Source organism: Crocodylus siamensis, chromosome 1 (genome assembly GCF_052110815.1).
Source record: "Crocodylus siamensis isolate JL-2025a chromosome 1, ASM5211081v1, whole genome shotgun sequence".
Taxonomy (NCBI): domain Eukaryota; kingdom Metazoa; phylum Chordata; order Crocodylia; family Crocodylidae; genus Crocodylus; species Crocodylus siamensis.
The window spans coordinates 197,892,900-197,906,013 of NC_143395.1; the positions used below are offsets into that span (position 1 = coordinate 197,892,900).

General features: G+C 41.6%; 1 protein-coding gene across 3 annotated transcripts in view; it reads right to left on the bottom strand.

Moving 5' to 3' along the window:
- The window catches only part of RIN2 (Ras and Rab interactor 2), a 156,233-nt gene that overhangs the window by 50,625 nt on the left and 92,494 nt on the right, over window positions 1–13,114 (bottom strand). For 2 of the 3 annotated variants that reach the window (XM_090052047.1, XM_090052037.1), the window contains exons 3-4: window positions 11,418–11,512; window positions 1,722–1,914 (exon numbers count right to left, since the gene is read on the bottom strand). In XM_090052047.1, coding sequence (XP_089908173.1) covers window positions 1,722–1,914; window positions 11,418–11,512 — 288 coding nt within the window. Of the gene's footprint in view, window positions 1–1,721; window positions 1,915–4,526; window positions 4,667–11,417; window positions 11,513–13,114 lie in introns of those variants that run through there. The other variant, XM_090052055.1, reaches the window with a different exon arrangement.

A 13,114-nucleotide genomic window follows, 5' to 3' on the forward strand; every position in this document is an offset into this window, starting at 1 on the left:
AGGCTGAGGGGGGACCTAGTGGCCTGTTACAAACTAGTCAGAGGGGACCAGCAGGCATTGGGGGAGTCCCTGCTCCCCCGAGCACTACCAGGAGTGACTAGGAATAAGGGTCACAAGCTGGCAGAGGGTAGATTCAGACTAAACATCAGGAGGCGCTACTTCACGGTCAGGGCAGCTAGGATCTGCAACCAACTTCCAAGAGAAGTGGTGCTGGCTTCTACCCTGGGGGTCTTTCAGAGGAGGTTAGATGAACCCCTTGCTGGGGTCGTTTGACCCCAGTACTTTTTTCCTGCCATGGTAGGGGGCGCGGACTTGATGATCTGCTCAGGTCCCTTCCAACCCTACAAACTATAAAACTATGAATAGAGTCTGCTCTGATGTGCTGTAATTATAGCACATCAGAGCAGCCTCACTGCACAAGTATAGGTGCCTTGAACTAGCTCAGGTACTGGAAGCCATCATTGTGTTATGCCCAAGCTAATCAGCCCTGCTTCTCAGGCCAGCTTGTACTTAACAAAATATGAGCTTTGATTTGATAAGAAGAATGAGATGACTGGAGATTAGTAGTATTCCTATACAGCACAAGCAAGGTTGGGTAACACACTCAATTGTGTCATGTAGACATACCCTGGATGAGTTATTTGTCTAAATGCCCAAAGAAATTCACTTCAGAGGAAGGATTTTGTTTTTCTATGATTTATATTTATAAACTTCCTAACTTTTCTTCTCCCATCACCATTTTTATGAGGGGCTTTCCAGCAAGGGAGATCTTGAGTTTTGTCCCAGTCCTGCAGGCTACTTTATGCACATGGGGGATTGAAGCCTAATAGTGTAGGGCAGTGGTGCTCAACCTTTTTTAGACACAAGGCACACCTTGTAAAATGCCAGCTCTTAGCTTTCGCTCATTTTTTGACTACAGAAAAATACTATGGCAATTCTTCTGGAGCAAAGAACTCAGACAGACCACATCAGGTCAGAATATTTTTAACATTGTGGATTCCCATTTAAAATTTCTGGGTTTATCTTGTTTATCATGCTTGCACACCTACCAGTGCTAACACTGCATGGAAACCCATGGCACCTTTGAAAGGATCTCAAGGCAACACAGGGCTCTACAGCACCCTAGTTGTGAATCACTGGTACAGGGGAAACCAACTGTACACAGGGGGTTAGGAGATTCTATTCCAGTTGTTAGGCACATAAGTTGACTTGGGTATCTATGGGCAATTCTATTCCACCATGATCAATTCCATGAAAAACAAGAGAAGGTGAATGGGTCCTCTTCCTCCTTGCTGCTTTTTTGTGACACAGTCTTAAGGGTCAGATGATGGTGCATTACAAAAATAGAAGCATTAATGGATTTCCAAAACTTACGCAGGGTGGAACAGCATCATAGTTATGTGCCTAAGTTGACTTCAGTTCCAACAGGTGAAACAGAATCAAAAGAGGATGGAAGTCTGATACCAGCCCAGCTAGAGAAGCCTGGCTCCATTGCTCAGGCTCTAGCAGCTTAGATGTACATCTCTGCAGCCCCCACATTCACGCTCAGAGCATCACCCTAAATAACAGTCATTATATAAATGAAGGTGTGCCTGGAATTTCAGCTGCTGTGGTCCTACCTGGGACAAGCTTCCTTTGATCAAAGGAACTAGCCAACTTGCTACCAAGACTTTTACAATTGCTCAAAAAGAATTCACATATTTTGAAGATCTGTCTCTTACCCCAGGAGGCTGGGACTTCAGAATTTCCACTGCTTCATTGTCATTTAAGCCAAGCTGTAGCCACACAGGATGGGTATGAAGCAGCTTGTCTAGTATGCTGAGTTTGTTGGAGAGGCTGTCATATCCAGAATCCCGGGGGCAGCTTTTAGAGTCCTTTTTCTCACAACAGACATCATCCATGTCCTTTACTAGGCTATAAGGAAGATAAATAAAACAAAAATTTAGAAAAGGTAGGCACACATTTCTTAAGAGATAATCACTGCATTCTACAAACAAAGACTCCTTTTAATGCTAACAGTATGGACATTTACCTCTATTTTTTCTATTGAGACTTCATAATGCTAATTCTGTCCACAAGCTCTCTTAAAGAGTACCACAGAGTAGTTTACTGGCAGGCAGACAATAGCCTGAGATTCTACAATTAGTGCAGGGAGATACTACAAGCACACATACATGAGTGTATAGATTAATTAAACAGGCTCTCCTTTTTAATACCCATTTCTCTGGTATGTTCATGGTGAGGTTTTTATTCTGAGACTTGCAGTGAATTCTGTTCCTATATTTTTATTCTCATCTAGAGCTCAAAAGTTAGAGCCAGCATAAACTTTGCAAAGCTTAAACCCATTCGAAGTGTGCTCAGTGTGTACACTGTAGTACTGGCCATCTCTGCACCATTCCACTGGCATACCCTTCTCCACCATTTCATATACTAGCTTCTTCTCCCTGGGCATTCAAGATTATGTATGATATGAGCTCAGCCTAAAAGTAGCCACTCAGATTTACCTTTCACAATATTTGACTGCCACCCTTTTCCACTGCCACTGGTATCACCTCAGCGTCTCCTCATATACTTCTCCATCTTGACCTTTCCTGACCCATCATGCAAAGAAATGCTTCCAAAAAACACCAACTTATCCAACTAGACAAGTCCTCAGAAGAATAAGTGTTACAATCTTTTTGTAGCCAACATCTTTAAACTACTTTTTGCCAGTTTCTCTCTATTTGGCTCACACTTCCCTCACAACTGGAATTAAAGAAACAGGTGAATGTTCAACCTTGATCAACCTAATTGATTTGGCCTTGACATTTCATTCTTCCTAAGTAAGGAGCAAAAGCAGAAACTGGCCGTGACTTAGGACTCTAGCAAACCAACCCAAATTCAAAATGTATCCAGCAGTGAGGTAAGTTATGAAATAGTTGCTTAACTCAATAATAAGACCAGTTGCTGGGGTTACACAGCTAGCTGAATGTTCAGAACAAAAGCCTACAAGGAAATTAAATGTGCTGACCACTGCCAAATGCCTTAAACAAAGTGTCCCCATCAGTCACAGACTTGAACTCACCGTATGGCTTGTGCATGTACTTCTGCATGGCTTCCTTGTTTCTGAACTCAAAGCACATCCTGTGATTCTTTCATTGTTAGAACCAGCTACGCAACGGTTACTTTGGCAACTGATCTCCTGCTGCAGAATTAGAACAGGGACAGGAAAGCTGGGCACGTGTGCGCTGAATGCCCCTGAGATTGGGCACAGAAGTATTTTTCCCCCCTAGTAATTGCATGGGTCTCTGCACTGCCAATTATAATGGGCTGGATTTTGACTTACTCAACCACAAATCAGGAAGAGTGGTGTGTAGTCCAGAAACAGAACAACAAACAAATTGAAATGAAATTTCCCCATACTCTCCACTTGTTCTAAATGGGAAGTAGGTGGCTTCAGCCCTTTTTATAGAACAGCTCACTCTTCCCTATATATCCCAGTCAACTGTTTCAACCATGGCTGCTCCTATTCCCATACCTCACCGCTTCTGCACTCCCTGACCAATTGATCACAGTAGAAGTCCAAGACCAACAGGATCTCTTCTCTTCACTATGATCACCATCACAATCTGAGCAGGGCCAAGAAGGAAAGCAAGGGGGAAATATACACCCCAAAATTACAAGGCCAAATAAGAGGTACAACCATCATTAAAACTTCCCATTACCAGGAACTGTCCAGTTGTCACCTAACCACCTACATTATTTGATACTTCCCTTGCCCTTTACTTCTTCTGGTTTGTATATATTAAACTATCAGCTGTAAAATACAGATAGTGCCTTTTAGATATGCAAAGCACCTCGAGGACACTATTGGTCCTGCCAGAAATAAGTGATAAATTACAGTAAACAGTACAGAAGTCAATTCTCCGATCAAGATAATAATACCTTTAGGAAGTGCGACTCTGAAGCAGTCTGCAGAAACAATCTTGTTTAGCCAAAGCCAGATAGCAATGTTCAGGCTAAATGTACTTTCCCAAGCAAAAGTTTAATAACTTTAATGCCATTATTTAAAGAAGGGCTTTACTATGTATTAGAAGTGGGCTGTGGGCTTAACTATGTCAAGCCCTATTGCTACACCATAATCAGCTGGTGGAGACCAAACAAGTTGCAGAGGGAATCTATTTGAGAGAAAGTAGTTTTATTCATGTAAAAATATTGTCAGCTACCAAAGAAGGAACATTCCTGGCATCAACTATAAGGTCAGCAATGGTCTGCTTGCTGGAGTGAAGACATCTGAAGAATGTCAAGAATGTGTGCACCCGCACACATCTATCACAGCTCCCCTCTTCTCTACAGGTGGTTCAAAAGTAATTCAGAGTACTGAGCTGCCAAAAATACAGTTGCACACACCCACCCTGCTAACATGTACAAACATTAGTTTAAATAAGAAGTTGTCAAGGTGAAAGCGCTCCTTGTCAGAAGCTCTAGCTACTCAAACGGTTCTCCATGCCAGGATTCAGGAAAGAATGTAGGGCAGGTGCCCATACCTTAATGACCTATATATATAGCTTCTTGCAGCTGCTTCTGGGCTGGCCTCTCGCAGCAAGATAAGAGCTTATGAATACAGCAGTGTAACATCTACCAAAGACTCTCTCCAGTTCAAAGGTTAATGGTTCTGAGCAGGATCAGCGCTGGCAAATCTTCTTAATGTCATCCTAATAAACTGGGAACAAACAGCATTTTGATAAAATATTTCTTCTCCAGAAAACCTAGACAGCAGAAGACGGTGAAGAGACACCATGCATGGTTCAACCATGGAAGATCAGTTGGCAAATGTATGTACAACTACAGGTCAGCTGATTTCATGGAAGCCAGGATCTAGCGGACAGCCCAGCACTATACTTGCTGTAACAACATCTCTACACTGTTTTCGTGTAACTGAGGACCAAGCCCTGAGCCTTTGCATTTTCTTTAAGAAATCATCCATTAATTGAAAGGAATATAAGACTAGGTCTAATCTGCAACAGTGAAGGTTGTGGATACTCAGCACCTCTTGGGAATGGACTGTGAACTCCCTGGGACAGGAGCTTTTCTCATAAAGTATCTTCAATAACAACAGTAACATGACATGGAACAAGAGAAATCCACAGCCAGCCATCTGATTACTTCAACTACATATAGAAAAAAGCTGTGACAACAGACATTGTCCACTGACAGCAAATACTAACAACTTTCTTGGTGTTTCATAATTATATCTTCCAGAGAAATATGAAGCTAATACCAAGTAAAATTTAAAAAGCAAAACAGAAAAATCGGCATGGAACATCTGTAGATTTGAGTTACTGCTATCACAGTTTCTAACAGATTTCTGCAATTATGGGCCATGTCTAGATAAGCAGAGGTATGCACTTGCAGCAGCAGAAATAGTAGTAGCACAAATCTGTACTGCCCAACTCCTCCCAGCTCCCAGCTGGGCTCCATGTGCTGCAGGGGAGGGAGAGAGGACTGGCTGGGGCACAGGGTGCCTTAGCACAGGGATAACTGGCAGGCAGCCCCTGTGCTGAGGTACACTGCACCCCACCCAGCTGGGAAGTGGCACATGGAGACAGGGGAGCAGGCAGCCCAGGGCTCTACCGAGCGGCTGACGGTGGCACATTGTGTCTTGAGACGTGGGAACAGGCAGCCCTGAGCTGGTGCTCCCCTGTCTCTGCAGCATGTGTCAAAGAGGGAGCAAGTAGCCCTGGGACACCTGCTCCTCCATTTCTGCATTTGTCCTGGTGCACACTATTTTCGTGTGCTTTGCACCACTTTTTTTCCCAGGGTTTTTTTCTGCTATGAGGAAATCCTGGTAACAAATTTTGCCTCTGTGCTGCAAACTAGCAGCACCACATATGGTTTAACGTGCAACGTGTGCAGTTTGTGGCACCACAAAGCAGTCTGTGGCACCACAAATGGCACATACCTATACCACCGTGTTTAAACATAAAACTCAAGATGATCAAAGATTCTGCCCCATTTCTTCCTGTTTGAGAGAACCCTTAAGTATGTGGAAAACAGCTGAAGGTACGAAACGAATGCCTAGATATAGCCTATCCACAGTTAAATCATGGTAAAAAGAGCAGAGAGCAGGTTATAACTTGTAATCAGCACAATTTGCTGCCTTGTAAACTGTACGCTGCAACGCACACATGCTTGCGCATACATGCACACACACATGCACACACAGAGAAAAATGTGCCTATTTTGTCTAAGAGTGATCAGCATTGAGGGATTTTTCTTCATCAGACTCAATCCTGTCTAATTCACTTGTTTTGGCTCTGTAACCTGGGCCCCAACTTTTGCTACTCAGAAATCAGTTGATCACCTCCACAAGACCTCCCCCTCCTTTGACAGGGAAACTTTTTTGAAATGGGAGCTCCACCCATGATTCAGTCTTTATATAGGCTCTCTCCACAAACCCTCTGTCATGTAGAGATAATTCAGTATTATGCTCAGGTGACTTACTCAGTTCTAAGTCAGCTGACTTACTCGTTAGGTCTACCTATACTGGAGTCACTGCAGTTCATATAGACATAGCCACTTAACCTGGGGACTGGTAACAGTGCATCTATGGTCCAACACCAGCTTTGGTCCAGACTATCTGACTGTTTACATGGTTTTTCAAGCAGGTTTTGAAGCCAGTGCAGAACTTAGTGCTAGGCTTAGTGTAAACATGGGTATAATTGGATCCTTTATTCAAGTGCTCCTAAAAACGAAACCAAAATCATACAGGGAATAATAAATACACTGTGCTTCTTGAAGACCGTAGCTAGTAACTCTTGTGGATGCAATCATACTTAGGGATCACAGGAGCAAAGTCAAGAAGGCTGCCACGAAACACCTTTTCCAAAACAGCAGAAACCAAGATCAACCAGTTTTATTAACTCTTATGCTGAGGGAGAGGGAGCAGTAGATTTGGGGGGGGGGGGGGGGAGGAGGGGGGGTTGTTACATTGGCCCTACCAGGTTAACTCTGCAGTGAAGACATGTCCTCCATGTTGTGCTTTTTGATGACTTGTCCATTTTGAAGACCCCATTATTCCCCCATCCTACACTTCTAGCGACTTACACGTCACATTTACTTTGGCTTCACTCTTCAGGAGGTCTAATGCTCAGGCTATGGTCTCTACACAGAGACATCAGCAGTTGCCCTTTGCTTCAGGCCTGGCTCTATAGGCGTCAGCACTTCCCAGACAGTACAACTTAGCAAAGCCTGTCTACCAGCTCTTCCCTTAACCAACTGGGCCTCTGGTCTCCAGTACCTCAAGGGATCTTCACTTCCCTGGTGGGCCTTGCAGCACAAACCCCTTGGCATGAAGCTGCCTTAACTTTCCACTGCAGTATGGAAGGAACTTGCTTGTATTAAGCAGCAGTGATTTGCATTTCCTCTACCAATTCCTCTCCCAGCCTTAGGGGCTTTGACAAGATGAGCAAGAAAGCTATAGTGCTACAAACAGCATTTTTCATGTCATCCAAAACAAAAGAGCTAGATCATATAGAGTTTTCTCCATGCCACTTTGCTGAAAGGAATTGAATGTGTCCACTGATACTGGATTTCTAGCATGTCGAAACAGGCTCCCCGCACATCTGTAGGAGCCCTAAATGGAGAATAAGACAGTAGCTGCCAAGCAAAACTTTGTGAGAGACTATAGAGGAGCAAAGCAGGCTGAGTCAGAAGCTTGGAAAGTAGTGGACTTTGCAGTTCTTACTGCTACAGCAGAAAAAGAACAGTAGGAAAGCATGCGCTTTCTCCTTACTCCTGGCAGCAGACATGTAGAATGGGCCTAACTACATTCTCAAGATCCTTTATGGCTTATTTCTGCCACAGGGGTCATTATTTCAGCTCCTGCCTAGTCCTCAAAGTACTACTTGCAGTTGTACCCCGGTTCTATGCAGCTGCACTGCAGGGCTGGGAAGGAGTTCCACTCACTTTTTCTGAATTCACTACCACAACGAGGCTGGAAGTTTATCCATGGGTGTGTGTAGATGAAATGGGGGCCCTAAATTGAAGCGGTGGGTTTTAAAAAAACACCACTTCAATTTAGGGCTGATTAAACCCCCCCGTGTGTTTTGCACACACCCCACTGACTTACCTGCCTCTCCAGTGGGGTAGGGAGTGTGAGCTGCTGGCGGGTGGAGTGGTCCCTGGTCTGCAGGGGTGCTTCCCTCTGTGGCAGTGGTGGCAGTCGTCCGCAGGCACCTGGTTTGGGCGGTCCCAGGGGGCACCACAGCCACACAGGGAAGCACCGGGCCCCCATGCTGTTCAGGGAAGCAGGCAGACTCAGGTAGGGGGTGGGGAGGGGAAGAAATCAGGCTCCCTGCTTTTCTTGGGCGAAGCCTGCTTTCCCGGGCTGCTGCCAGGCTTCCTACAGAGCCGTGGAGCTGCACAGAGCCTGGTGCTTCATTCCGCAGCTGTAGAGGCAGCAGCGCCCCAAGTCATTTAAGGCGCATTATACTGCTGAATTTCCTACAGTGAATGGAATTAATGCACAACATGCCACCAAGGGATGCTGACACCAACACCATTAGAGTGGTGCAAAAGAATTTAGCCCACTTAAAAAAGTTGTGTGCACACACCTCTCGTTTCGTCTATACATGGCCCATGTGGTCCATTCTGCTCCTCCCCACCCCTGTGCATAATTCTCTTTAACTTTACTAACAGATAAGTACCTGCACTGGGGAGATAATCAAGCGCCTGACTGCTCATAATACTGAAAGGATGAATACAGAAGGTGCCATGTTAAAGCATTCTGACTCAACCTCTTAATTAGGTACAGCATATGACACTTATACACCTATATGATTTTAAGTGAAATGGGATGCATAGAGATGTGTTGCAAGTCAGTGAGCCAACCTTTTGGTAGGCATGCCACAAATTTGCTCCACATCCTCTGCAAATGCCACTCTGATCCCCTTCCCTTGCCCAATTTGCTGCTCTGCTTTCTGCCCTATCTGGTGCTAGGCCGCCTGCTCCCTCCCTGATCTGCCATGTGCCATACACAAAGGCTGCCCATAGTAATTGTGAAATGTGTGCTGCAGGTTGGCCAACCCTGTCAAAAGTCAGGCCTAATATTCATTCAGCCAGCTATTGTGCACTGGATTAAAGATGCGAGTAAAAAACTGAGGAAATTATTTCCAAAATTTAGTTATGGTGTATAAATCTTCATATCACTGAGTCATACACAAACTGAATGCTGCTGAAGCTGTACACCTGAAACCTCACACCTCAAGCATTTGTTGTGGTACGTAATTGAAGGTACAATACATGGAGCCACTTCATATTCACCCATGTATTTAAAAAAGCAGCCAACACCTAAGAAACCACTTTTAAAGAAAACTAAACACTCACAAGTAAATGAACACACATGTTTCTTGATTCACAGTTTGTATATTAAGCTTTTTCTAGATACAAATTGCAATACCTCACACCAAGGCCCTGCCCCTAGAACAAGAGTCTGCAAAGAAAATGGGAACTGTGAACTACCTGCAGAGATAATAGTAGGCATAACAATAGATAGTCTTTCCCAGAACCAACTGAAATCAAATCAATTGAAACCAATTATTTTAATCACAATTTAAATCAGGAAAAAGGAAACCTTTATTTAAATATTCAATTTAAATATTATTGTATTCACTTTTTTAGTTATTTTTCCAAAGAAAGATGAAAACATATTGAATTGCAACTAACTGAAGCCTTTACACTAAATTTGTACTACTTTTTTTTTTTAACCAGGGGGATACACTATAACTATATGCACTTATTTAAACAATTCTATAATTTAATTCATTTATTCAGATTTTTAATTTTTATATGTATTATCTTAGAAAATGATAAATAATTCATTTCTTTTGTACTAACGAGGTTTTTATTTTACCTATTATTTGTGTCAAGCACTATCTGGATGGAAACTGGAACTAAATTAACTATGTACAAACCAGCACTCCATGGGCGCATCTACACATGTGGTTTAATGTACAGCAGCTTATTTTACTGCACATTAAACTGTCATGTAAAAAACTGTGCTATTACACTAATGCATAGTAAATTAAGCTACTAGGTATTAAGTGTCATTTAAAAACTACATTTCAAAGCGGCCTAATGAGCATTTGTTTAGTACCTCACATTGGAGGTACTAAATCTAATGCGCATTAGGAAAAGCACCTTAATGCGAGTGTAGATGCACCCAGTTTGTTTTTAATTAGTTGAATAAAACACCCATAACAGTGATGGACACAAAGTTTTTCAAAACATATTTTGCATATAAAACTAACCAAATAATTACAAAAAGGAGGCCAGTGAAGTAACTTGCCCATTTATGATTGTCATATCTTTCAAACTAAGAGTCTCCTCTGCCTGTTGGGTGGCTAAGTGGACCTTAGGATTACACCTAGGTGCAATCCTATTCCACCCTGTTCAAGACCTGAAAATCCACTAATGCATTTACATTCATAACACAGCATCACCTTGCCCTTAAGGCTGAATCACAAAACCTCACCACCCCCCACAAAAAAAAACAATGAGCAAAAGGAGCACCCACCTACCCCTTGAATTAACTGCTTTTCAGGGACTCAGGCAGGGTGGAGTACGATAGGACTTACGCACCTAACTCCACTTAAGTTCCCGATAGCTAAAATTTGGTCCCTAGGTGTTTGGCTAGTGACTTTCATCAATCCAATGCTTTTGCTTTCTTTGAAACTTTGGTAACAAATGTGTATTGTTTAACATGTTTATCTAATTTATTGTTAGTAGATTATAATAAGTGTATTCTTTAAAAATGTGTTGTCATAATTACAAATTTAATTTTAAAATGTTTTATAAACAAAAACAATTCAAGTTTAAAAAAATCTGATGCATTTAAAAAAAAGCTTTAAAAAAAATCGCCTGTTTTTATCCTTCCTATTTGTTTCACTGCCTTACAAAACAAGATCAATTAGCCAGAAACACATATTTAGTCAATGCGTTCATGCTGAGCAGCATGCTTGCCTTGGTTATATTCCTCTCAAACAAACATTTCAACTGAAGCAAAAAGTACTTTTCATGCTTTACATTGTAAAGTCAAGATTCATTTCCACAAACATTGGTAATCATGTTAATAGTTACCTGATAAAAAAGTTTATCTGTGTCCTAGGCTGTTGACGTTTGCTATAAGGAAGTGGGAGTGTAAAGTTCAGTTGCTTTTAAAAGAAATTAAAACAAGTATACCTATAGGTTAATCATTAGACACTCTCTCTACCCACAGGCAAACTCCATTATTAATGAGCTGGAGCACCTACAGACTTTTGTCCTCCTCGGATGAAAACTACTATGAAATGTCAGCGTCCTGAATAAAACAGCACAGTGAAAACAGGCTTGTCATGTTTACATTTCCAGAAATCATTATAGTATATATATTTAATCACCTTTGCAAATCAGTGGATCCATCTTCCAGTGTGAGATCAGTCTGTACCATCTCCTGTTTCAATTCTCCGATTTCTGAGGCGATTGTGTCAATGAGCTGGACGGGGACAAAAAGAGTATGACGTCAAGCAAGTGAAGAGGCGTGGACATAAGAGTCTGGGCAAGTTTAGTCACTAGAGATTACAAACCTTTTTTTATCCTTTCTTATTTGGACTTCCCCTTTCAAAGGAAAAAATAAGGGTGAGGGACAGACGGTAATTGTTCTTGGAGGCAGGATAACTGATGTTTAACTAAAGTACATAACTTTCCAGGAAATTAGATTAGATTATTATTTAATTAGTTGTATTAATTCTGCATCCTAACAAAGCACAAACACAGGAAAGTATTAAAAAAAATAACTATACAGTTTGGCTATTATGACATCCCATTACACAATTTTAAAAAAATGTCCCACAAAATTGTCATTACAAAAGTTCAAAGGCTATTTCACAGGTATACACAAACAGAATAGCACCAATTTTTGGTGCAAAAATAATCAAATTTGCAAAAATTAAAAACGGGCAGCTACTTTTCATAGCAAATCCTAGATTACAGATAAACAGACCAGTATTAGGATTATGATCCTGTGTACTCATACTTTTATTTGGGTGTCAGAACTATATTCAAGCTTGTGGATGGTAGGAAAGGAATCTGAGTTTTCAGAAGTATAACCTAAATAAAAAGTAAATGGCTGCCATATATGTTGATGCGAAAGCAGCAGAAATTGATTCTATCATTAGGTTCACAAGATACAGTCTTTTAATCCCAGACACTTTTTGCAAGAATTGCATACATACGTGTTTGGTGCACAACAGTTGAGTTAAGGCAGCAGGAAAAGTCAGCCATTGTTTCAAAATCTCTAGAAGTACTGCAAAACTTTAAAAAAAACAAAAACAGCTTTCCACTTTTCATCAAACCTATTTTACTTCACCTAAAGTCTGAGTAACATCAAACTCCCTTAATGGAGCAATGCTTTATATGGCTCACAACAAAAAGATTTACCTGTGTTATTAATCCTAAATATGCTTTCCATCTACTTCAGCCATACATGCTCTCTTTATTTTACTATCACTCTGATCCATCCAAAGGAAGGTTTCAGTCTCCATTTGATTAGAATTCTCCAATCTTGTTTAGCAGCACAGTTTTTTAAAAATATAAATACATATTATTATGGCGCATTATCTTCCCATAAAACATTTCTCCTTTTGCAATCAGATGCCTTAATAAGTAACCCTCAGCACTTCTGTACTGTTGTTATAAGGATCTCAAAAATTTTTCTTTCAGTTACCTAAAGAAATGCCAGAGCATATCCTCAAACAACAGCAGTGAGTTGTGCACTGCATCAGGAGAGAGCATTGTCCTGATGGAGGTTTCGCATAACCCTTCAAAGCACACCAACCACTCCACATGCATCGCCAACACCACATTTTCTCACGTACAACACACTTTTTTTTTCCAAAACCCAACTGCTGCAAATTGAGGTGCACATTATAGATAAGGAAATAAGGTAACAGCAATTTCTGCCACTTCAGTTTTCACCTGGCAGAAGCTTAAGTGATTCTTCACACAATCCACAGAGACCAAAACAATGAGGAGGCTTAGCTCCCTAGCTGCAGCTACTCAGTGGGAGTCTCGACATGTGCATTAATGTGCTTTAGTT